Below are 27,702 nucleotides of genomic sequence, written 5' to 3' on the forward strand. Positions count from 1 at the left end.
AAAAAAAGCTCTAAACAATTGTAGCTTTCTGCTCACTGTTTGAAATACATGACTGCGCTGTTATGAACTCCACAAATCCAAGTCTTTGTGCAAAACATGAATTCATACAGCATATTGGCTGATACATCCCACTGTGAACTCCAAAGGCAGCCCCATGTGAGAGATCACCAGAAAACTGAATTATCTACCTGCAGAAAATTTCACCTTCGAAAAGACATACGTCATGAAAAACACTGAAAGCGTTAAAGATATACACATACCACCAACAGCGAAGTTTGCCTCCCTAGATATAATCCATCTGTTCCCAAACCTACGAGTTGCAGAATCAGTTGAAATAATAAAAAGTAATTAAAACGTTAAGCTTACCAGATATATATGAAATGTTACAGTTGTTGGAACGCTTGTCACTCTGCCACAGAATTAATTCAGTTCCAATAATAACGTTTACAAACAGCAGGGTGGCCTAAAATGGGTAGAAGCTGAGCTGGCCTGTGCCATTAATCTGATGATTTATTGACGAAAACTTTTTTCTCAACAAATCATCAGACTGATAACGAACTTACTATTACAACAGGTATGTTAATCATACAATCGTTTTATTCTGTGGTGCAAGAGATGAAATAGAAATCTTTGCAAATCAACTCAGCCATTAGCACAAAACATCTCATTTACTGTAGAACATGAAAATAATAAAATCATAAATTTCCTTGACATTGCAACTATCATGAATAAAAATCAGAAACATCAGTTGCATATTCAAAAAATCAACAACAACTGACATAAGTAGCAGCAGCAGTTCTTGCCATCCAGATCAACATAAATCAGCATATGCAATGCCAAATGGGATGCAGAAGATCTCACTTGATACAGCAGAGGAACTTAAAGAAATTAATACTATCACAACAGTAGCCACAAATAATGGCTACATCCTTCCTTTACTGACAAACTTTCAGATGAAACAAAAACTAAACACATCTGTCACATGCTTGTTTCCAGGACAAGCATATGAAAGCACCATCAAATATGCTGCTATGCCCTTTCTAGGAGGCCTGTCTTATAAGATAGCCAGTCTCCTCAAAAGTCCATGAAACGGATAAAGTTTCGTCACAAACAAGAAACCACAACATCAGTCTTCTCATAATATAGCTACTTCCATCCATCCCCATAATAAATCCTGGCATATACAAACTAACATGTGATTCCTGTCCAAAATACCACACTGGTCAGACAGGCAGATGCTTTAAGATATGATTCAAAGAGCACATCAATGCGATTCGCCTAAACTACTTGAGCAGGTCCACCATTCCTATTCACATTGTTGATGAGGAACATTCTGTACAAAGCTTTGAAGACGAGCTTTTTGATTCTTCACAGTGCAGACAAGGGCAACACTATGAACATACTTGAAGAAATACAAATATTTAAAAATAAAAGATAATCGCCACACAATATCCTCAGAGAACAAACAGAACTAACAATGTTTCCCTGAGGAACATCCAATTAAGTTACTCTTTCATAGGACACAAAAATGAATTCCGCCAGTTGTTAAAACAAATATATATCCCATATCTTTCTAATAAATTATTTGTGTAACATATGTTAAGTACAAGAGGTATTGTATTTAATAATATTATTACATGTGACTTTTTTTAATAATAACTATGTTTAATCAAATGTATTAAAGTTTGTCATATCATTCATCTCATCTGACACCAATGGCAAACAATGTATACCTTTGCTTCACAGCATCTACATAAGCCATCAGTACACGTTAAAAACATGGAATGTATATTAAATCAGCTTCGACGTTGAAAAAGTGTTGATAGTTATCCATTTTTTACTTTGTGATTTCGCGGATGAGTTCATAACACTGGAACACGTTTTCTGTGACTCTAGTACATGGTACACAGAGAAGAAAAACTCAAGCATTCAAAGCTAGTAAGACGCGTTCACTGCAAGTATTGGTTCTAAATACCCATTACGCAATTTCCAAATTTCATTTATCTTCCTTTTCTTTATGAATATTTTTCATTTAGTATATTTTCACAACAGAGCATCATGGCAAACGTAGTAAAAAACGTCTGATTAGCAGTTCATCATCTAATACAGCCATCCGACGATGAACGAAGTTCGAAAATGGCAATGTAATGGAGAAATAAATGTGTTAAGAAAGGTCTTTAAATTAGTGGTTGGTAGCTGCTTTTATAACATAGTAAATGCAATAAGACCAAGCAATTTATGTAGCAGACAGTATTTTCTAGCAGTGCACCATGGGTTGCATTAGTAAACTCATCTGATTATGACATACAACTAATAGCTACTAAATTGAGCGTTATCACTTTCTTCCACAGACTCCATCAATTTATTCAACGTTCAGGTAAGGAGAGAGCAGATCGAAGTAATCCAATTCTTCTTACGATACAACATGGACCAACATACCAGTCTTCCGCTCTTGAGGGAGGGTAGTAATAGTAGCAAGTGCAGCTTCGTTTGCTGAAGGCAATTTACTTACTCAGTGATTCAAATGGTTCAAATGGCTCTGAGCACTATGGGACTTAACATCTATGGTCATCAGTCCCCTAGAACTTAGAACTACTTAAACCTAACTAACCTAAGGACAGCACACAACACCCAGCCATCACGAGGCAGAGAAAATCCCGGGAATCGAACCCAGGAACCCGGGCGTGGGAAGCGAGAACGCTACCGCACGACCACGAGATGCGGGCTAATCAGTGATTACTCCCATGAAATAACTGGAGGTAACCTGCCACATATCAAAGAAATTTTCATACTTATTTTTTACAGTTTGCGAATGTGTGTATTAACTGTTAAACAAGCGGTTTTGGAAGCGATGATTCATTGAAGAACACGTGCAAGTCCTAACACAGGAGCCGAGAAACTGTTACATTAGAATAGAGAATTTTGTATCAACAATGGAGGAAGATACTGAAATATACTGGAAGGTCGTTCGGGAATTCATAGGAGCTCGGGAAGCTTAGTTGGCAGAGCACTTGCCTGCGAAAAGCAAAAGTCCCGGAGTTCGTGCCTCGGTCCGACACAGAGTTTTAATCTGTCAGGAAGTTTCAGATCACCACAAACTCCGCTACAGAGTGGAAATTTCATTCTGGATATTTGACTTGAGTGACAAGTTCCATAAGTCAAGCCCTTCGCACTAGTATAAAACTTAAGATTTTTTTAGTGTTACATAACAAGTTAAACTGAATAATTATATTTTATAAATTATTCAGTGTGTGATTTAGGTTGTACGTGTGTGCCGCAATACGTTCCACAGCATAAAATAAACTTTATCAAAGAATAATATATTTTAAAAGAAAACTAAATTTTCGACTGAGATTTACTTTCCAGATGTTCAGTACACTTCTGCTCTATTTTTAAAGTCTAGTAAGCTATTTCTGATGTTATTGCGTCAGACAATATTGTTATGTGAATTTTCGATATTTTTTTAATTGTAGATTGGGTACCCTTTTCACTTCGATAATGACTCAAATTTACACACAAAACAGTTTTTGTGGACTAGATCCAAACTGTGGTGCAGTGCAAAGAAAAACTGTGACCTGAAAAATTAGAACATCTTTAATGTCCACCCACCAACATCAACGTTGAAAACTCTTTCCGAGAATCCTTAACCGAGCGAGGTGGCGCAGTGGTTAGCACACTGGACTCGCATTCGGGAGGACGACGGTTCAATCCCGTCTCCAGCCATCCTGATTTAGGTTTTCCGTGATTTCCCTAAATCGTTTCAGGCAAATGTCGGGATGGTTCCTTTGAAAGGGCACGGCCGATTTCCTTCCCAATCCTTCCCTAAACCGAGCTTGTGCTCCGTCTCTAATGACCTCGTTGTCGACGGGACGTTAAACACTAACCACCACCACCGAGAATCCTTAAAGTTTACGTCCTGCGAAGCACCGTTCCCCTGATGGCCTCTAAGAGTGCCGCCGTTTGACAATACACTATGAAATGTTCTGATGTCACACTGCGTCTCTTAACGTGACGTCCTGAGTGAACCGACCTTTGAGCAGACAGAATCATAGCTGTCATTTCCCATGTAAACGAAATGGAACTTCCGTGTTCAGAATCTGAATGAGCTTGTGCGCAGTAAGCTAAAAGGGCACTAAAATAGTGTTTTCAAACTTTTCATCGCCGCATGTGTGAGGACTGAGCTCTCGGCACATGGCATCGATTTCTCCAGCGCGCACTCCAAGCGAGTAACTCTTTCAGAAGCGTGACCTGTTCGCGGCTGATGCGCGCATTCCAAATGCAGGAGGAGCCTGGTTTTAGCTTGCTCACCTGCGCTGTCGGCGTCCTGTGATGCGGCCGCCTCCTGCGCCCCCGCGATGACCTGCAACACAACAGAACAGCCCTCTGTGAGCGAGCTAACAGCGCGAGTTAAAGCACAGTGACCTCAACACTTCACAGTCAGGATTACCTGGTCTGTCTATGTAGCCTCAACCGTAGCAGATGATGTCACATAAACTGAAGCGCCAAAGAAACTGATAAAGGCATGCGTATTCGCATACAGAGATATGTAAACAGGTAGAATACGGCACTGCGGTCGGCAACACCTATACAAGACAACAAGTGTCTGGCGCAGTTGTTGCTGGTGCTACAATGCCAAGTTATCAAGACTCATGTGAGTTTGAACGTGGTGTTATAGTCGGCGCACGAGCGATGAATCGTTCAAGGTGACAGAAATGCAACCCTTCCGCAAATTGCTGCAGATTTCAATGCTGGGCCATCGACAAGTGTCAGCGTGCGAATCATTCAAAAACAATTATCGATATGGGCTTTCGGAGCCAAAGGCCCACTCGTGTACCCTTGATGACCGCACGACACAAAGCTTTAAGCTTCGCCTGGCCCCGTCAACACCGACATTGGACTGATGATGACTGGAAACATGTTGCCTGGTCGGACGAGTCTCGTTTCAAATTGTATCGGGCGGATGGACGTGCAGGGGTATGCAGACAACCTCATGAATCCATGGCTCTGCATGTCAGCAGGGGACTGTTCAAGCTGGTGCAGGCTCTGTAATGGTGTGGGGCGTGTGCAGTTGGAGTGATATGGGGCCCCTGATTCGTCTAGATAGGATTCTGACAGGTGACATGTACGTATGCGTCCTGCCTGATCACCTACATCCATTCATGTCCATTGTGCATCCCGACGGACTTGGGGGATTCCAGCAGGACCCCACACGTCCAGAATTGCTACAGAGTGACTCCAGGAACACTCTTCTGAGTTTAAACACTTCCGATGGCGATCAGACTCCCCAGACATGAACATTATTGAGCATATGTAGGATGCCTTGCGACGTGCAGTTCATAAGAGATCTCCACTCCTCGTACTCTTATGGATTTATGGACAGCCCTGCAGAATTCATGGTGTCAGTTCCCTCCAACACTACTTCAGACATTAGTCGAGTCCATGCCACATTTGATTTTATCCACACTGGATGAGAGGTTGTGGTTGTGAATGTCAATGTTAAAAAGTATATCGGCTCAACCACTTGTTTATAGTGTAAAACACTAAGGTTGACGCTTTTCGGAAGTCAAGCTTCCTTCATCAGAATAATAAAAAGTAAAAGAACCTGTTAAAATTCGCTAAAATGGAACATGCATCAGGCACAATTATCAATTTTATTATGCCTGGTGCATGATCCATTTTAGCGAGTTTTAACAGGTTCTTTTACTTTTTATTATTCTGATGATGGAAGCTTGACTTCCAAAAAGCGTCAATCTTAGTGTTTTACACTATAAACAAGTGGTTGAGCCGATATATTTTTTAACAGGTGTACCAATTTGTTTGTCTCTTCAGTGTATAATCCCCAGCCCGCGCCGTCGGCGAGTGCTGGCCTCCAGTGTGCGCGGCAACGTTTGTTTTGTATTTTCCGCCGCTTTCTCCAGCCTGAACGCAGGGGACCCTTAATCTGATTAACCTGCAGTGGCCTTACCTGACACATTTTGAATCTTTTCGGAGGGAGGCTGATGTTTACGAAAACCCTTTGGGCAGGAAATGTCGACACTCAGCGGTACGTTACAGCAGTACCATAGGGGCTGGACAAAAATACGGAAGCACCTATAGAAATGGGTGCTTCAACATAGATACAGATGCTAGCGAAGCTCGCAGGTTGCGCTGTTGTATTTGAGCATGAGCGGCACGTGTGCGATGTCGTCAACACGTTGTAGGTGCCAGTGTTGGCCAGAAGTGTGTTCTCGTGTAGCTCACAGCCAGTGGTGGTCAGAAGTGTGTTCTCGTGTAGCTCACAGCTACACGAGAACACACTTCTGACCACCACTGGCACCTACAACGTGTTGACGATCAAATGGAACGACGGCAAATTGTTGGTGCTCATACGGCGTGTGCTTCGTAACCAAGGGAGACAAAGTGTTTTTTTTTTAATTCTTTATTTCATATCATAATAATTATACAATAATGACCCATGATTAGTGGGTCCTATATTTCTAAATTTACAATAGCAGCTTTAATATTTTTCTTAACTACAGACAGTTCTACGATCTCTACTAGGCAGACTACTTCTAGTTTACTAGCTAACTTAATTTCTAGTTACTACGATTGGTTAGTACTAACTGCCTGCAGCGTTACAAGTGTGTCAATTTTGATAATATAAACCTACTTAGATGCCTTGCTCATAGAGCTAATCCCTATGAGCAAGCCCCTGGCACAGGGCAGGCAAGGGTTAATTTATCGCTGCAGGTTCCTAACTTACTATCCTATTCTAATTAACTAAATCTAATTCTTATTCTATGTCATAATCGGTGCGTTTTTCTTAATTCGGGATCGCCCCAGTCCCCCTGGTCCCGGTCGTGGCGGATTCCAACTGTAAAGTCGACCTATCCACGAACAGGCGGTACGGGATTGGGGCAGTGGTCGCTTTCGGTGTTGTCTACTTATTTAAGCATGAAGGCCTCTCAGAAAAGTTGTCAATACTTTTCGTGATACCTCGTTTGCTAGCGTATTGAGTGTCTGAAATGTCTCTTCCCGTCTTAAAAGGTCATAGGTGTTTGTGCTTGGTAGTTGTCGTCTCAAAGTCCCGGCTACATCATCGAAAAGGGGGCACTCGTAAACCACATGGTCGGGAGTACCCTCCGGTGTGCCACAGTCGCACGCAGGCGTCGCCCTTTTCCGAAACCGACAAAGATAAGTCGGATAGGGGCCATGACCGGTGAGAAAGTGGAACAATCCCCGAGTTGGCTCGAAGTACTTCATTTTCAGTCTGTCCTTTACATCTGGTAGGAACTGAAAGGTTCTTCTACCAGTTTCATCCGACTCCCAAATTTCCTGCCACAGATCTACCCCTCTTTCCCTAATCTCCCCTTTTTCCCTGACTGGTGCCCCCATAATTTCCTCTACCTTGGTGGTAACACCCTTTTTGGCCCAGTACCACGCAGCAGTGGAACCCTGTCAACTGCAGTACCACGCAGACAAAGTGTTTGGTGTTTCAAGAGGCATCGTGTTAGAGATTTGTGGTGTCACCGCCAGACACCACACTTGCTAGGTGGTAGCCTTTAAATTGGCCGCGGTCCGTTAGTATACGTCGTACCCGCGTGTCGCCACTATCAGTGATTGCAGACCGAGAGCCGCCACACGGCAGATCTAGTCTAGAGAGACTCCCTAGCACTCGCCCCAGTTGTACAGCCGATTTTGCTAACGATGGTTCACTGTCTACATACACTCTCATTTGCAGAGACGACAGTTTAGCATAGCCTTCAGCTATGTCATTTGTTACGACCTAGCAAGGCGCCATATTCAGTTACTATAATTACTATCTTCAAGAACGTATTCTGAACAGATAATATTGTGAATCATGTACCGTCAAGAGCGAAGTCCATCAGTAATGGATTAAAGTTAAGTATCAAACTAATTTCGTCCGAATTTTTGAATTCTCATTCCTTATCATGTTCCAGACCTCACGTCAGTATAGTTATTCCCTCCTCACGCCAGCCTGCGTGAGTTAAAACGCGTGCATTTCGGCCTCCATTCGTAACACGTTGTTGGCTCTTCTGCTAACACAAAAAGTTTTATACTGCATATAGGGAAAACGGAAAAACATCATGCGCTAGGTCACAACACGGGCGAAAGTGTGTGTTGAGCGATCGTGACAGACGGTCATTGAAGAGGACCGTGACTACAGCTGCAAAAGTCACTGCAGAACTCGATGTCGCACTCGCGAACCCTGTCAACACTGAAACTACACGAAGGAAGCTTCAGAAGCGGAAAATTGCAAGGCAAGCTGGAATTCCAGTTTCACTCATCAGTAATGCAAATGCTCGTAACAGGAAAGCGTGATGCCGAAACTATAAAACCTCGACCACGGAATATCGGAAGCAAGTCATTTGGTCCAATGATTCTTGTTCCACACTGTTTCCAATTTCAGACCGAAGCCGGTCGGAGTGGCCGTGCGGTTCTAGGCGCTACAGTCTGGAGCCGAGCGACCGCTACGGTCGCAGGTTCGAATCCTGCCTCGGGCATGGATGTGTGTGATGTCCTTAGATTAGTTAGGTTTAATTAGTTCTAAGTTCTAGGCGACTGATGACCTCAGAAGTTAAGTCGCATAGTGCTCAGAGCCATTTTTTTCAGACCGAAATTACCTCCCAAGTGTGAAAGATCGTAGAAGTTCTGTGATGATTTGGGCAGCCATGTTGCACTATTCCACGGACCCATTACTGTCAATTATTATGTGGCCATTTTGGCTGATCAAATCCATCTCATGGTACAGTGTCCTTCGGCCAGACGTGATGCTGTATTCGTAGATGACAGGACCCTGCTCACACAGCTCGCACGGTCGTCCAGGGCTGTTTGGTGAGCACGAGGATGAATTTCCGCATCGCCCCTGCCCACCTTGCTCACCAGATCTCGGTATTATTCAGCCTTTGTGGTCGGCCTCGGATAGAAGGGTGCGTGATCGTTATCCGCCAGCAGCATCGTTACCTAAAAGCGTCGCCATTTTTCGGGAATACTGGCGTAAAATTCGCTTGAAAACAACACAGCACCTGCATTCACCCATTTCGAGACGACTGGACACTGTTCTTTTTTACCCACCTCCTGTTTGACTGTTAACAGGAACTGACCAGTCGAAGTGCCTACATTCTGATTTGGAGGCTGATTGGCATCGTATAGTTCGTTTAAGACCCTTACTGCAGTTTGCATATTAAGGACAATCTCAGGAACTACCGTACGGATGTTGATACAATTTTCAGTAATAGATAGACCGCACCATGAGGAACGTTTGTGAATCGAATTTGATTTTTTTTTTTTGATTCATCTGTCTTTTGACTGGTTTCATGAGGCCTGCCTGAAATTCCTCTCCTGTGCCAACCTCTTCATCTCAGAGTAACAATTGCAACCTACGTCCTCAATTATTTGCTGGATGTAATTCAAGTCTTGCTCCACAGATTTTGCTCTCTGCAGCTTCCTCTAGTCCCATGGAATTCATTCCCTCATGTCTTAACAGATGTCCTATCATCCTGTCCCTTCTCCTTATCAGCCGCGCGGGATTAGCCGAGCGGACTGAGGCGCTGCAGTCATGGACTGTGCGGCTGGTCTCGGCGGAGGTTCGAGTCCTCCCTCGGGCAAGGGTGTGTGTGTTTGTCCTTAGGATAATTTAGGTTCAGTAGTGTGTAAGCTTAGGGACTGATGACCTTAGCAGTTAAGTCCCATAAGATTTCACACACATTTAAACATTTTTTTTCTCCTTATCAATGTTTTCCACATATTCCTTTCCTCTCCGATTCTGTGCAGAACCTCCTCACTCCTTATCAGTCCATTTAATTTTCAACATTGGCCTGTTGCCCACATCTCGAATGCTTCGATTCTCTTCTGTTCCGGTTTTCCCTCAGTCCATGTTTCACTGCCGTAGAATGCTGTGCTCCAAAGGTACATTATTAGAAATTTCTTCCTCAAATTAAGGCCTATGTTTGATGCTAGGAGACTTCTCTCGGCCAGGAATGTCCATTTTGCCAGTGCTAGTCTGCTTGCTCCGTCCGTCATTGGTTATTTTACTGCCTAGGTAGTAAAATTCCTTAATTTCATCTACTTCGTGACCGTCAATCCTGATGTTAAGTTTCTCGCTGTTCTCATTTTTGCTACATCTCATTACTTTCGTCTTTCTTCGAGTTACTCTCAATCTATATTCTGAACTCATAAGATTGTTCATCCCATTCAGCATATCATGTAAGTCTTCTTGACTTTTACTCAGGATAGCAATGTCATCAGCTAATCGTATCATTGATATCCTTTCACCTTGAATTTTAATTCCATTCCTGAACCTTACTTTCCTTTCCATCACTGCTTCTTCGATGTACAGACTGAACAGTAGGAGTGAAAAACTACATCCCTGTCTTGCACCCGTTTTAATCCGAGCACTTCGTTCTTGGTCGTTCACTCCTATTATTCCCTCTAGCCTCTTGAACACATTGTATATTACCCGTCTCTTTCTATAGCTTACCCTTATTTTTCTCAGAATTTCGAATATCTTGTACCGTCCTATGAATGTCTCTTCCTATATTAGTTATATATTATTCATCGGGTGCGGTATGCAACAAACTCTGTCAAAGTATGAATTAAACACATTGTAGACTGTATAAGCACTGTATTCATTAGTTTGAACCGTATCAGCGAGCACATATCAACCAATAGAAGCATTTTCACAAATTTAGTAAAGATCAAAAGTCAAAGAGTTAATAAATATCTCAAAAGGCCAATATTTTCACTAATTCGGGTAATATTTTTCAAATCGTATCTTGTATTACACACTTTCTTAAGTGTCATATGTTCTTCCTAAGTATTCAAGCTAACTCCACAACAAATTTTCTCGAAAGCGGTCCCGCTGGTCAGTCGCGAAAACATGACAGAGTTACTTTCGCATTTATAAGAATAGTATAGATAAAACTTTCAATTACGATATTCTTTTTACTTTTTGTGATCCGATTTTGATGAAATAAAACTCGAAGCCGTGCTCAAGTTACCTGCGAGAACTCCGTGGAATTCCTGCTAACAGTTTAGGAGAAGCGTTTGCAAACAGACAGGCAGACACGACAGTTTTACGGATACACTGTTAGTGTAGATGACTGGTAGTGTAGGCGAGCAGTGTGCTGGTCTGGATCCGCCAACAAACGCTTCGGCCCACGTCTACGCAGCAACACGTCTCATGTTTTGCCTCGTGCTCCACATGCATAGTGTAGATGTTGTCGATGTTGGGCTACCATCATTGTGAAGCAAGATATTTAATCATATAGGTCTGAATATCGCCCCTACCAGTACAGAGCCTCCACAAGCTTAAACAGTCCCTTGCTGACATGCAGGGTCCATAGATTCGTATGGCTGTCTCCATACCCGTACAATTCCATCCGCTCGATACAATTTCAAACGAGTCCGAAGAGGCAAATTGTTTCCAGTCATCAATAGTCTAATGTCGATGTTGACAGGACCAGGCAAGGCGTAAAGCTTTGCGTCGTGCAGTCATCAAGAATTTACGCGTGGGCCTTGGGCTCCGAAAGCCCATGACTATGATGTTTCGTCGAATGGTTCGCACGCTGAGAAATGTTGGTGGCCCAACATTGAAATCTGCAACAGTTTGTGGAAGGGCTGCACTTCCGTCACGTTCAACGATTCTCTTCAGTCGTCGTTGGTACCGTTCTTGCAGAGTCTTTTTCCGGCAACAGTGATGTCGGAGATTCAATGTTTTACCGTATTCCTGATATGCACTCGTGGAATGGTCGTACGGGAAAATCCCCAGTTCATCGCTACCTCGGGGATGGTGTGCCCCACCGCTCGTTCGCCAACTGTAACACCACGTTCAAATGCACTGAAATCTGGATAACCTGTCATTGTAGGAACAGTAACCGATCTAACAACTGTGCCAGATACTTGTTGTCTCATATATGCGTTACCGACCGCAGCGCCGTATTCTCCCTGTTTTCGAATCTCTGTATTTGAATACGCATGCCTACACCAGTTTCTTTGGCGCTTCAGTGTATTTATCACGTTAAGTAAGTTGCTCTTTGGATAAAGCAGAGTGGGTCATAAACACAAAAAACTATTGCTATTTACTCTTCAAAAGGTTTGCGTTGCTACAGACAGTACGACAGGGAATTTAGAAACGATTAGGCGTTGCAACGCACAATTATCAGCGTAAGCCGCATTTGGGCTAATGGCTTCAAAGTAAGGTGTAGATAAGAAACGCATGATCCGTTTCAAGCGCCAACTTCAGTGCAACGCGTTATACAGAAATATAGAAGAGTTAAGGGCAAATTCATAACCCAAACTGCGCATAGTGAAGGTGTCATTTGTAGAGTCGTAATCAGAAATCCGCCAACACATAGTTTACTATTTCAAATCCCTCTTTTAATTCACCAGTGCATTAGCGAGAATGTGAATGATTTGTCATGGCGCAACGACATTTGTCAAATTGCGCAACGCCAAAATTTTGCGCACTAGTGTTGTTTACACGGAGAAGCAATGCAATTCACATTTGTCACAGTAGTTTTAAAATGAAGCCTATCAATTAGATCCATTTAAGTGTCAATGTACTCTATCCACCTCCGGTGGAATGTCATTTTCTGTCCGCGTCTTGATATCCATTCTACTGAGACTGCTAACCGCTTCTCCGATTCTACGTAAGTGATCTCTTAGTGAGTACCGTTTCAGAATACGTTTCCGGCTTGCTGTTTCGCCCTTGTCCATCCTCTTGCGTTGATCAGATCGCTCTCTCTTTCACGTTATTTCACATTCTGTTGTTGGCTTTTGGGTCACTCCTTCGTTGTAGTTCAGAGAGAGTTGTCAGCCATGTCCCCTAGTGCCTGAATCGTGCCGTCGTTTCGTGGTTTGTGTACGACACCTCCGTGTGACCGCCCATATACGACGCTTGTTCAGAGCGTGTATATACTAAGGACTACTTTCACCTGAACCAAGTTCATTGGCACATGCTTCCATTGCAGTCGTATTACGGTAGGGGTGCAGTCCCACCGTGCTTTTCTCAGAGGCAGTGCATGGCGAATGGAGGTTAGTTATTTCCTGCTTCGAGTCCTGTCCAGCTCCCTGACTGTGGATTTATGATTTTCGGACACTGTGCTAAGAAATGGACATGGACAAGTAATACGCCTGCAGTTGCCCGTCATGATCAACGTGTGAGACGTTTGAATGTGACAGCATATGTTCCTTCAAATCTACTCTCACTGCACGGGTGCCACTGACCAGTTGCAGTGCGTCATGTGGTGGCCCGTTCATGGACCATTATAAGCACAGCTCTGAGTCTTTAGCAACACACCGCACAGCACTGCTTGGGCCGTTTCGAACCTTCATCCGTGTCAATTGTACGCCCCCGTGCGAAACCGTAACTTTATTCTCCGGCGAATGATACACATTTCCATCCCCGCACGTAATGAATTAACTGTACGATCACATGTCGGTATTGGTCATATTAACGTAAACCGCATTACCAACGAAATTATGTTAAAACCCTTACACCCTGTTACGCCATATGCGTATCATATTGTCAAGCCACCGCATCAATGACCACAATTCATGGAGCATGAAATTCGTACAGAAAGCCATGTTGTCGAATCTGATCACTTACAATAACTAACAGCTAGCACGTGAACAAGTCAATCACTTCATCTTGTGTTTGAAGCGCACTTTTCGTCTTTTATAGTTTCCAAATATAGGGTGACAGATATTGAACTATATGAAAAAAAGTAAATTAGTTACAACTCATGTAAACGTCACTACAAATATTAGGATTTAGGTTGTGACACGTTCGATATGCCTGACAACATTGGAAATGATGTGGCGCCAGACGAATAGCGAAATTCTGCATGACCCGCTGAAGTGTCGAAACATCGATCCTGTGGATCACCTCCTGAATCTCTTCAGCTCAGCAATGGTTTTTGGGGTTATTACTGTACACCTTGTCTTAAATGCAGCCCCACAAAAAGGAGTCGCATGCCTTCAGATCCGGAGAATATGGGAGCCAATCGAGGCCCATGCTAGTGGTCTCCGGGTGCCCCAGAACCACAATGCGAGCCCCAAAGTGGTCCTACAGGACGTCAGACACTCCTCTGCTTCGACTGGGTCGAACTCCGTCTTGCATGAATCACGTGTTGTCGAAATGAGGGTCACTTTGGAGAATGAGGATGACATCATCTTCCAAAACCTACACGTAACCGGCCGGGGTGGCCGAGCGGTTTTAGGCGCTACAGTCTGGAACCGCGCGACCGCTACGGTCGCAGGTTCGAATCCTGCCACGGGCATGGATGTGTGTGATGTCAGGTTAGTTAGGTTTAAGAAGTTCTAAGTTCTATGGGACTGATGACCCCAGAAGTCCCATAGTGCTCAGAGCCATTTGAACCATTTTTGAACCTTCACGTGCCGTTCGGTAGCCACAGCGTCATCAAGGACTATCCCACCGATTATTCCGTGACTGACATTGCACATCACACAGTCACCCGTTGAGGGTGAAGAGACTTTTCTATCGCGAAATACAGATTCTCAGTCCCCCAAATGCGTCAGTTTTCTTATTGATGAACCCATCCAAATGAAACTGGGCTTCGTCGCTAAACCACACCATGTATGCGCGTATTAATTACCATCATTCTTGGCGACCAACCGTGCAGTTTGAATGTCCTAACGCAAGCCTTTCACCAGTTATGACGATTTTATTTTATGTTGTTGTTGTGGTCTTCAGTCCTGAGACTGGTTTGATGCAGCTCTCCATGCTACTCTATCCTGTGCAAGCTTCTTCATCTCCCAGTACCTACTGCTGCCTACATCCTTCTGAATCTGCTTAGTGTATTCATCTTTTGGTCTCCCTCTACGATTTTTACCCTCAACGCTGCCATTCAGTACTAAATTAGTGATCACTTGATGCCCCAGAACATGTCCTACCAACCAATCCCTTCTTCTGGTAAAGTTGTGCCACAAACTTCTCTTCTCCCCAATTCTATTCAGTACCTCCTCATTAGTTAAAGATCTAACCATCTAATCTTCAACATTCTTCTGTAGCACCACATTTCGAAAGCTTCTATTCTCTTCTTGTCCAAACTATTTATCGTCCATGTTTCACTTCCATACATGGCTACACTCCATACAAATGCTTTCAGAAACGACTTCCTGACACTTAAATCTATACTCGATGTTAACAAATTTCTCTTCCTCAGAAACGCTTTCCTTGCCATTGCCAGTCTACATTATATATCCTCTCTACTTCGACCATCATCAGCTATTTTGCTCCCAAAATAGCAAAACTCCTTTACTACTTTAAGTGTCTCATTTCCTAATCTAATTCCCTCAGCATCACCCGACTTAATTCGACTACATTCCATTTTATTTTATATAGTTCAATAATTGTCACTCTGTATATATCTGTGGAAATACGGTTCTGTCTTGAGGAAATACGAATTTGTCTTTGATGAGTGACTTTTTTTTTACTTGCACATGAAGACATAGCTGCTCCCTTTTTATATTTTTTAATTTATCAACACTGTGTCAAACACGCGCATCATCAGCGGTCTCGCAATGTATTTTTATGCTTTGATGTAAGTTTCTATAGATATCGTATTCATTTTATGTGGTTTCTAGCACATTCTCCTGTTACAATAAGTGAGGGTAATCGTGCTGTCTAATGCTGGTCTTATATCAACTATAAAACTTCCACGAAGAGTCAGAAACTTTTATCAACTCTATGACGGCTGCAATGCACCTTGAACGCAAAACAAATTCTTCTTTTTTAACACCCATACATGTTCTGGTGAAGTTTAATTTTCGTCAGTGGGTTCGTTTAACAATTTAAAATCAAATATTATAATGATTTGTCAAAGTCATAAAAACTAGTAACAATGGATTATAGTATTTTCCTGGTCTTACTTCTGTGCAGTATTTTGGATATAAACATTTTGATACCAGTTTTAGTGATCTTTTTGTTTCCCTCCTCTTCAGCTTCGGTGACTTTCTTAATGCACGTAATAATTTTTGCACATTTGTTTTCACATTAACTACCAGTTGTTCAAGTTGACTGCTATTGAACTGAACAAAAATGCCACGGGTTTGTGTTAACAGTGCTGACACATTTTGCTATGTCTGTGGAGAAGTGACATTTGCTTCACAAAAACAGCAAATAACTCCATTGATTAAAAAAGCTTACAGATGTTGTTTCGGGTGCAAAATAGGTGTTCAGGAAAAACCCTGGGCTCCACGTGTGATCTACAACATATGTGACAGCAACCTAAGGAATTGAATGCATGGAAAAGGACATTCAATGCCCTTTGCAGTGCCCATGATCTGGCGTGAGCCAACTAACCATGTCAATGACTGCTACTTTCGTATCGTTCCTCCTTTCAAGAAGGGATTATCTAAGAAGAAGAAGCGGACAGTGGTCTATCCTAACATTCCATATGCGATACGTCCAGTTCTACATGGGGAAGGATTGCCAATACCCGAACAACCGACAGAGTACGAGATTACTTCTGGTGGGGATTCTGAATGTCACGTTCATCACAAGATCCGGAGTTTCTTCCAAATATATCATCAACTGATGATCCACAAAAACTGTCTCAAAATCAGTTAAGTGATCTCATTACAGATTTGAAGCTCTCTAAAGCTAAGGCTGAGATTTTAGCATCAAGATTGCAGCTGCGCAATTTTCTGGAATGCAATGTAAATGTTTCATTCTACCGCAGAAGAGAGCAACAGTTCACTCCTTTTTCTAACAGGGAAGATAGCCTTGTGGCGTGTGTGGACATAAATGGTCTAATGAAGGCTCTCGGAATTAATTACAAACCTGATGAGTGGAGATTCTTTATTGATTCGTTAAAGTTGAGCTTAAAAGCAGTGCTTTTACATATTGGTAATGCGCTTCCTTTTATTCCAGTCGGGCATATTGTGTACATGAAAGAGTCATACCAAAACATGAAAATTTTACTAGAAGCCATCAAGTATAATGACTCTAAATGGCAGATTTGTGGTTACTTCAAAGTGGTTGCACTGCTATTAGGTATGCAGTTGGATGATAGCCGAGCTCGTGCATCTCATTACAGTAAACATCAATGGCACACCAGAAAATCTCTTCATCCAGGTATAAAGAACATTATGAGTGAACCACTAGTAGACGCTAAAGAGATTCTACTCCCGCCCTTACACATTAAGTTGGGTCTCACGAAAAACTCTGTTAAGGGAATGAACAAAGATGATCACGTGTTTGAGTACTTAAGGCAAAAATTCCCCTACTTAAGTGACGCCAAAGTAAAGGAGGACATCATTGTAGGCCCACAGATTCGAGAGCTATTTTGAGACCATACTTTTGATGGGACCATACAAGGTGATGAGAAGCGCCCATGGGAATGTTTTAAGACAGTCTGTTTACAGTTCTTAGGGAACAAACGAGCAATAAATTACAAGGAGATTGTATTATCATCTTATGAAAAACTTGGTTGCAACATGTCGCTGAAAATGCATTTCTTACATAGTCGTCTTGACTTCTTCCCCAGAGACTGTGGTGAAGTAAGTGATGAACATGGGAAGCAATTTCATCAAGATATTGCCACATTTGAGAAGAGGTACGCAGGGAAGTGGGGCCCTACTATTTTAGCAGATTACTGCTGGACTTTCATAGGGGTGAAACTTCCTGGCAGATTAAAACCGTGTGCCGGACCGAGACTCGAACTCGGGACCTTTGCCTTTCGCGGGCAAGTACTCTACCAACTGAGTTACCCAAGCACGACTCACGCCCCGTCTTCAGAGCTTTACTTCTGCCAGTACCTCTAGAAGCATGTTCAACAGAAGTAGAGTTCCCTAACAGATCCTATATAATAATAACTATTTACCGAGCACCTGCAGGAAATTATAATCTATTCTTAGATCATCTAGAAGCTCTTTTGGGTTATTTAACAGGAAGAAACAAAAACATTTTGATTGCTGGTGACTTTAATACAGATTTTCTAATGCAATCTTCCAGTAAACATTCACTGCAGTTAGTAATGTTGTCTTTCAATCTAACTCACACTGTAAACTTTCCAACTAGGATCACTAAATCCTCAAGGACAGCCATTGATAACATTTTTATAGACAAATCAAAGGAACAAAATCATATCATAAAACCTGTTATAAATGGACTATCAGATCATGACATGCAGCTCCTTGTTTAGATGTAAATTCTAAGCAGAATATCAAGACTGCTAAATCTGAGTACAGGAGAGTAGTCAATCAACCAATAATTGAGTGTTTCAGAAAACTGCTCAAAGATATGAACTGGAAAGATGTTTATAGTGCTCATGACACGAATGAAAAATATAACACATTCATGAACAATGTCAGTACCATGTTTGAAAACTATTTTCCTCTAAAAGTTACTCAAATTAAACAGAAGTCTATAATAAAACAATGGATTACACAAGGAATAAAGATTTCCTGTAAGACAAAAATGAAAATGTATCTGTCGACCAAGAATAGCTCCAATGCTGATGATTTAGCTAAATACAAGGAATACTGTAAAACATTAAAAAAAGTAATCCAGACGTCTAAACAAATGCACTACGAGAAGAAGATAGCAATGTCAGGGAACAAAATAAGAACAATATGGGATATAGTGAAAGAGCAGACTGGTAGAACCAGAAAGAAACAGGAGCAAATAGCACTAAGGGTAGATGACACATTAGTAACTGATGGGCATAGTGTGGCAAATCTATTTAACAAGTATTTTATATCCGTTACTGATAGAATGGGACTTTCAGGATCAGTAAATAATGCCCTTGAATATCTGAAACTAGCGTTGACAAATAGCTTCAAGTGCATGAATATATCACTCACTTCACCAAAAGAAATAACTTGCTTAATAAAATCTTTAAAAACAAAGCATTCTAGTGGGTACGATGAAATATCAACAAAGTTAATTAAGGCATGTTCTTGTGAGTTTAGTACAATTCTAAGTTACTTGTGCAACCAGTCAATTATAACTGGGACATTTCCTGACTGGCTAAAATACGCAGATGTTAAGCCTCTATTCAAGAAAGGGGATAAAGAGATACTATCAAACTACAGACCGATTTTACTTTTGCCAGCATTCTCAAAAATTTTAGAAATAGTAATGTACAGGCAGCTGCTCAACCATCTGACCACAAATAACATATTATCAAGAACACAGTTTGGATTTCTGAAGGGTTCTGATATCGAGAAGGCTATTTACACCTACAGTGAAAATGTACTTAATTCATTAAATAATAAATTACAAGCAGCAGGTATTTTCTGTGATTTGTCAAAGGCATTTGATTGTGTGAACCACAACATCCTCTTAAGTAAATTAGAATTCTATGGTGTCACGGGAGTGCTGCAAAATGGTTCAAGTCATACCTCACTAACAGGAAACAAAGGGTGTCAGTGCAAGGGACTAGTGAATTAAGTCATCAGTCATCATCAGAATGGGAAGAAATTACATGTGGTGTCCCACAAGGATCCATCTTAGGACCATTGCTTTTTCTTGTGTACATTAATGATCTCTCATCAGTTACACTGCCAGAAGCAGAGTTCGTTTTGTTAGCAGATGACACAAGTATTGCAATAAATAGTATGTCAAGTGTAGTTCTAGAAAGATCTGCTAATGAGATTTTCATGGATATTAATAAATGGTTTAAAGCCAACTCACTGACATTAAACTTCGAAAAGACTCACTATATGCAATTCAGAACCTGTAAGAGGATTCCACCCAGCATATGCATAAAATACGAAGAAGAGCAGATAGAAGAGGTTGACAGTCTTAAATTCCTGGGATTACAACTTGATAATAAATTCAGTTGGGAAGAGCACACCACAGAACTGCAGAAACGCCTTAACAAATCTGTATTTGCAATTCGAGTGTTAGCAGACATAGGCGACATAAAAATGAAAAAGCTTGCATACTTTGCCTACTTTCATTCCATAATGTCATATGGTATAATATTTTGGGGTATCTCTTCAAGTCAAACAAAAGTTTTCAGAGTCCAAAAGTGTGTAATACGTATTATTTGTGGAGTAAATTCACGGACGTCCTGTAGAAACCTCTTCAAAGAACTGGGTATACTAACTACTGCCTCTCAGTATATTTACTCATTAATTAAATTTGTCCTAAATAAAATATCTCTTTTTCCAACAAACAGCTCAGTTCATACAATACCAAGAACAAAAATGATCTGCACAAGGACTTAAAAGCACTTACTTTAGTTCAAAAAGGGGTCAACTATTTGGGAACACACATCTTCAATAATTTGCCAGTAAACATAAAAAATTTAGTTACAAATAAAGATCAGTTTAAAAGGAGCCTGAAAGACTTACTAGTGGCCAACTCCTTCTACTCCATTGACGAATTTTTTAATAGAAACAAAAGATGTATTGTATATATTCATACTATTAGTATTGTTATTTCAGCTTAAAAAAAATTGACATGTTCCAGATGCACTAGGATCTCCTCAGCACTGATCTATGGAACGAAAAACTAATCTAATCTAATCTAATCTCCTACCTTCCAAACTTTACAGAAGCTCTCCTGCGAAACGTCCCCCAGGCTGTGGCTAAGCCACGTCTCCGCAATATCCTTTCTTTCAAGCGTGCTAGTTCTGCAAGGTTCAGAGTAGAGCTTCTGTAAAGTTTGGAAGATAGGAAACGAGGTACTGGCAGAAGTAAAGCGGTGAGGACGGGGCGTGAGTCGTGCTTGGGTAGCTCAGTTGGTACAGCCGGCACAGTAGTTCAGCGTGTTCGGTCAGAGAGCAGGCTAGTCTCTGTAATAAAAAAAAACTGAGTGAAACGACCAACAACGAACTTCAGCGGATGTCCCGTGACGTCCGCTATGTCCAAACACAACGAAAGATACGGAAAATAATGTTGGCAGAGCACTTGCCCGCGAAAGGCAAAGGTCCCGAGTTCGAGTCTCGGTCCGGCACACAGTTTTAATCGGCCAGGAAGTTTCATATCAGCGCACACTCCGCTGCAGAGTGAAAATCTCATTCTGGTTTCATAAGTGACGTTACCGAGTATGTGCATAAACGTCAAGCGAAGCGAAAACGGTCATCATCTGAATTTATCGCTGAACAAAATATGTAATTGTATATACTGTATATGGACATTTAAGATATGTAATCCTTTACATACATTTGCAACCAGTTAATTTATATATTTTCTTTTGCGCTTTACATAATTCTGCTACAAAGTAAACTTACAAAGTATTTTCATTCATGTAATATTATCTTCATTTTTTTCTTAAAATTTACTTTTGTACTTCCAGAATGGCACTGAAATTTATCAATGCATAACACATAATATAATTCAAGTAATTATTCACTTAAAATTTGTTATGCTGAATCTTGGAACATGAATTCATATTTACAGAATGAGATTTTCACTTTGCAGCGGAGTGTGCGCTGATATGAAACTTCCTGGCTGATTAAAACTGTGTGCCCCACGGAGACTCGAACTCGGGACCTTTGCCTTTCGCGGGCAAGTGCTCTACCATCTGAGCTACCGAAGCACGACTCACGGCCGGTACTCACACCTTTACTTCTGCCAGTATCCGTCTCCTACCTTCAAAACTTTACAGAAGCACTCCTGCGAACCTTGCAGAACTAGCACTTCTGAAAGAAAGGATACTGTGGAGACATGGCTTAGCCACAGCCTGGGGGATGTTTCCAGAATGAGATTTTCACTCTGCAGCGGAGTGTGCGCTGATATGAAACTTCCTGGCAGATTAAAACTGTGTGCCCCACCGAGACTCGAACTCGGGACCTTCGCCTTTCGCGGGCAAGTGCTCTACCATCTGAGCTACCGAAGCACAACTCACGCCCGGTACTCACAGCTTTACTTCTGTCAGTATCCGTCTCCTACCTTCCAAACTTTACAGAAATTCTCCTGCGAACCTTGCAGGATTTAGTTAGTGAATTATTTATACAAAAATGTAGATTACTTTTTAAAAAAACTAGAGCTAAATATTTATGAAGATGATGATTTTGTATCATTTTATACTGAAATAAACATAACTAACTCAAAATCACGCAATTTACACACTTTCACTTCAAATTTGTTGTTCAGTGTTATGTTGCGATTAAGCGAAAGTACTGGGTTATTTATGGCTGCCAGCAGGAAATGAAAGTTGGTGACCAGGTCACGGTGAACACAGGAAAGGCATTAGTGTATGAGGTTCTCAGTATAGCTGCGAAGAGAAAAGTAGCGCTTAGCGCCTACCACGGGGGCACCGGTTTCTTATAACCTCGGCCAGACCGTATCGGGACGCACTTTCGAGTACCAGCAAGACGGTTTACAAAGTTTTACAACAGGCTGCACTTTAGCATAGCAGACTGGGCCGTGGCAGGAAACAGGTTTATGCCCTCTTTGATATTCTTCAAAGGAACGCTTGCAGAACAGGTAAAGTAGTGGCGACCGCTTCTCGTTTTTCTTTAAAACCTTAACGCATGCAATCTTTAAAAACCACTCCTATCAGGGAACTTCCATTCGTCACTACGAGACAGGTGTGTCAATGATGAGCACGTGCCCAAGGGATTGATATCAGCTGAGCCATATCGGTGGGCGTCACTGACTTGTGGGGGGGGGGGGGGGGGGAGGAAGGGGGGCGTCGCAAAAGTCCGCAGAACGAGTCCCTGCCGCTTCCCCAGCGAGTAAAGGGGGCCGCTTGCCAACTGGCGTCGACGTACAGCTCATGCAGTCGAGCGAACGCATTGTGCCTTCTCGATGTCAGTGATTTCTGCGAATGCTATTTTTCGGTGACTGCGATTTTTGGCTCTGATTCGTCAGAGTTCAAAATTGCAGTTAACGAATCCACAACTTTAAAGTCCCCACAACGCTAAAATGCGATTTATCACCATAGATGTTACACTGTGATTAGTCGCAAGTAGCACTTACGGTAATGTTCCAGCAAGAATCGTATTTTGACGTTCCGGGGTGGATGGGATACAGGTATATCTGCTAAGTGGTATCTCTGGTCAGGTGAACTGTGTCAATGAAACGGAAGTGATATGCGCCTGTAAAGTGAGCAAACTTAATATTCGGCCTGCTGCGAACTCCTTTCCTGTGCCAACCTTTTCATCTCAGTAGTTGTAACCTACGTCCTCAGTTATTTCTCGATTGTATTCCAATCTCTCTACAGTTTTTATCCTCTATAGCTCCCTTTAGCGCCACGAAACTTATTCCGTGATGTCTTAACAGATGTCCTTATCATCCTGTCCCTTCTTCTTGTCAGTGTTTTCCACATATTCTTTTCTCGCCGATTGTGTGGAGAACCTCTTCATTCCTTACCCTATCATTCCAGCTAATTTTCAATATTCGTTTGTAGCAACACATCTCAAATCATTTCATTCTTTTCTGTTCTTGTTTTCCCGCAGTTCATATATCATTACTATGTAATGCTACGCTCCAAACGTAGATTCTAAGACATTTCTCACTCAAATTAATGCACATCTTTGATACCAGTATACTTCTCTCGGCTAGGAATGTTCTTTTTGTGACTGCTAGTCTGCTTTTTATCTCCTCCTTGCTCAGACCATTCTGGATTATTTTGCTGCCTAGGTAGCAGACTTCCTTATCTTCGTCTGCTTCGTGATTCCCAATTCTATTGTTATGTTTCCTACTGTTCTCCTTTCTGCTACTTCTCATTACTTTCGTCTTTCTTCAGCTTACTCTCAATCCACATCCTTTACTCATTAGACTATTCATTCAGTTCAACAGATCCTGTAATTCTTCACTTTTACACAGGATAGCAATGTCATCAGCAAATCGTTTCATTGATATCCTTTCACCCTGAATTTTAATTCCACTCCTGAAACTTTCTTTTATTTCCATCATTCTTCGATTCGTAAATTGACCAGTAGAAGCAAAGGACTATACCCCTGTCTTACATCCTTTTTAATCCGAGCATTTCGTTCTTGGTCTTTCAGTCTTATTGTTCCCCCTGGCTCTTGTACGTATAGTAAGTAACCAGTCTTTCCTTACAGAATACCGCTAATTTTCTCAGAATTTCGAACATCTTGCACCATTTTACATCGTCGAAGACTTTTTCCACTTCCACAAATCCTATGAACACGTCTTGATTTTCCTTCAGGCTTGCTGCTATTATCAGCGGCAACGTCAGAAGTGGTGCTCCGTTGTCTTTACTTTTCCAATTACAGGTCACATGGCGTGTGCATACATATTACGTGTCTTTAATGCAGTGGTTTCCATTGCCTTCTGCATTTTCATACCGTTGATGATTGATTGCTGATTCTTCCGCCTTTTAGGGGCAGTTTCTCACCCCAAGGCCAAAAAAGTGCCCTGAATCTCTGTCCGCTCCTCCGCCCACTTTGTCAAGGCCGTTGACAGAAAGACGGCGATTTTTTTATGCTGGAAGTCTTCGGACGCCAATGCTGACGATTTTTATTCAAAATTTAAGCAGTGGAGAGTTTCGAATCCGCTTGCTAATGAAAGTCGCTACCGCTAGACTATGGACTTGAAAGATCTGACAAATGAGAAATACATTGTGAGCCAATAATAAAAATTATCCCGTTGTTAAAGCCTTCCTTCCCATGTTGTTGTTGTTGTGGTCTTCACTTCTGAAACTGGTTTGATGCAGCTCTCCATGCTACTCTATCCTGTGCAAGCTTCTTTATCTCCCAGTACCTACTGCAACCTACATCCTTCTGAATCTGCTAAGTGTATTCATCTCTTGGTCTCCCTCTACGATTTTTACCCTCCACGTTGCCCTCCAATACTAAATTGGTGATCCCTCGATGTCTCAGAACATGTCCTATCAACCGATCCCTTCTTCTAGTCAATTTGTGCCACAAGCTCCTCTTCTCCTCAATTCTATTCAGTACCTCCTCATTAGTTATGTGATCTACCCATCTAATCTACAGCATTCTTCTGTAGCACCACATTTCGAAAGCTTCTATTCTCTTCTTGTCTAAACTATTTATCGTCCACGTTTCACTTCCATACATGGCTACACTCCATACAAATACTTTCAGAAACGACTTCCTGACATTTAAATCTATACTCGACGTTAACAAATTCCTCTTCTTCAGAAACGCTTTCCTTGCTATTGCCAGTCTACATTTTATATCCTCTCTACTTCGACAATCATCAGTTATTTTGCTCCCCAAATACCAAAACTCCTTTCCTACTTTAAGTGTCTCATTTCCTAATCTAATTCCCTCAGCATCACCCGATTTAATTTGACTACATTCCATTATCCTGGTTTTTCTTTTGTTTATGTTCATCTTATATCCTCCTTTCAAGACACTGTCCATTCCGTTCAGCTCCTCTTCCAAGTCCTTTGCTGTCTCTGACAGAATTACAATGTCATCGGCGAACCTCAAAGTTTTTATTTCTTCTCCATGGATTTTAATACCTACTCCGAACTTTTCCTTTGTTTCCTTTATTGCTTGCTCAATATACAGATTGAATAACATCGGGGATAGACTACAACCCTGTCTCACTCCCTTCTCAACCACTGATACCTTTTAGTATCTCCAGGATTCTTCCATGTATACAGCCTTCTTTTATGATTCTTGAACCAAGTGTTAGCTATGATTAAGTTATGCTCTGCGCAAAATTCTACCAGGCGGATTCCTCTTTCATTTCTTAGCCCCAATCCATATTCACCTACTGTTTCCTTCTCTCCCTTTTCCTACTCTCGAATTCCAGTCACCCATGACTTTTAAATTTTCGGCTCCCTTCACTACCTGAATAATTTCTTTTATCTAATCATACATTTCTTCAATTTCTTCGTCATCTGCAGAGCTAGTTGGCATATAACCTTGTACTACTGTAGTAGGTGTGGGCTTCGTATCTATCTTGGCCACAATAATGCGTTCACTACGCTGTTTGTAGTAGCTTACCCGTACTCCAATTTTTATTCATTATTAAACCCACTCCTGCATTACCCCTATTTGATTTTGTATTTACAACCCTAGAAACTCTGGTGCTCTTTCACCACCACCGAAACTACCCACGAGTTCAGTGATCAACATTCTTCGTTTTAACGATTCCCCCTCCCTCTCCACCCACCCCCCCCTTGCCTTCATTGGTTATAACACTTCCATTTCAAAACACACACTCGTACATACGTTTTATATTATTTCATTATTATGTCCATGCGTTTGAGTGCTGTCCCTCAGGATAAATTACGTGAGCAACAAGAACAAAGTAACGCTGCTTTTTAAAATTTTTTAACCATGACATTTTTTGAAGTCCCATGTGTGGTGTCACCGCCAGAAACCACACTTGCTAAGTGGTAGTTTTAAATCGGCCGCGGTCCATTAGTACATGCCGGACCCGCGTGTCGCCACTGTGTGATTGCAGACCGAGCGCCACCACAAGGCAGGTCTCGAGATACGGAATAGCACTCGTCCCAGTTGTACGGACGACGTAGCTAGCGACTACACTGACGAAGCCTCGCTCCTTTGCCGAGCAGATAGTTAGAATAGCCTTCAGCTAAGTCAATGGCTACGACCTAGCAAGGCGCCATTAGTAACATTGCATGTATCTATGGAGTCTCACTTATATCGTCAATAGCGATGTATACAACAAGGATGGATTAAAGTTAAGTATTCCAGAAGCTACGTACTTTTCTTTATAGGATTCATTACGTATCCTGTTTCAGACCTCACGCCCATCTGCGTGAGCGTAGCGCGTGCCTTTCGGCTTCCTCTCATTGTGTCTAGGCTGTCTTGTCTAGACACAACAATTTTTGGCGACGAGTCAACGGAAAGGGTCTTGTTCTTTCTAATTGCTTACATTTACTTGTGTCATGGCTTCGCCAGATGTACTGTCCGAAATTTATCGCTTGCAGAATCAGCAGACGCAGGCGTTATTGGATGCCCTTGGACAGCTCGTCCAGGGTCAACGTGCACTGCAAAACGATGCGGCAGCCGCCGCTTCACCGATACCGCAGCCACAACATGCAGTTGCACCACCATCCAAGCATTGTCTGCTATCTTTTGCATTGAAGGTCTTCCGCAGACTATTGTTTCCGACAATGGCCCACAATTCATGTCCGCAGAATTTCAGTCATTCTGCCAGGCCAATGGTATTCAACATCTGACATCCGCGCCGTTTTCGCCTCAGTCAAACGGTGCCGCTGAACGATTGGTCCGGACTTTCAAGTCACAGATGTTGAAGTTGAAAGAGTCGCATTCTCGGGAGGACGCGTTGTTGCTCTTTTTGTCATCGTCTCGCTCTCAGCCCCGCGATGGTCGCTCGCCGGCTGAGTTGCTCCACGGTCGTCCTCATCGAACCTTGATGTCTTTGCTGCACCCGCCGCATCAGGTTCCTGTGCAGCGGCAGTCTTCTGCTTTTGCTCCAGGCGACGTAGTATTCTATCGCAACTATCGAGGTTCACGGCGTTGGCTCGCAGGGCGCATTCCTCGCTGCCTCGGCCGCGCGATGTATTTGGTTTTGGGGGCCTCTGGTGAGGTGCGTCGGCATCTCAATCAGCTGCGCCTCTGTCGTCGCACGGGTTCTGCCGCTCCCTGTCTGCTTTCAGCGACGGTGCCGCCCGGTCAGCGCCCTGGGGACCCATCTACTGGCTCGCCTCATCCCCAGGTGTTACCGACGATGCCTTCCATTTTGCCCCATGGCGACGCGCCGCCGCAGCCGCCGCCTGTCCTCCAGCCGGCGCCGCCCGCAGTGGACGCTTCGCTGCAGCCGCCAAGCGCCTCCCTGGGTCAC

General features: G+C 42.4%; 1 protein-coding gene across 2 annotated transcripts in view; it reads right to left on the reverse strand.

Annotated features, from left to right (window-relative positions):
- LOC126481412 (inositol 1,4,5-triphosphate receptor associated 2-like) overlaps positions 1-27,702 on the reverse strand; it is a 700,219-nt gene that overhangs the window by 347,539 nt on the left and 324,978 nt on the right. For both annotated transcript variants that reach the window (XM_050105150.1, XM_050105149.1), the window contains exon 3: positions 4,309-4,360. In XM_050105150.1, the coding sequence (XP_049961107.1) occupies positions 4,309-4,360 (52 nt within the window). The remainder of the gene's footprint in view (positions 1-4,308; positions 4,361-27,702) is intronic.

This window comes from Schistocerca serialis, chromosome 5, assembly GCF_023864345.2.
Source record: "Schistocerca serialis cubense isolate TAMUIC-IGC-003099 chromosome 5, iqSchSeri2.2, whole genome shotgun sequence".
Taxonomy (NCBI): domain Eukaryota; kingdom Metazoa; phylum Arthropoda; class Insecta; order Orthoptera; family Acrididae; genus Schistocerca; species Schistocerca serialis.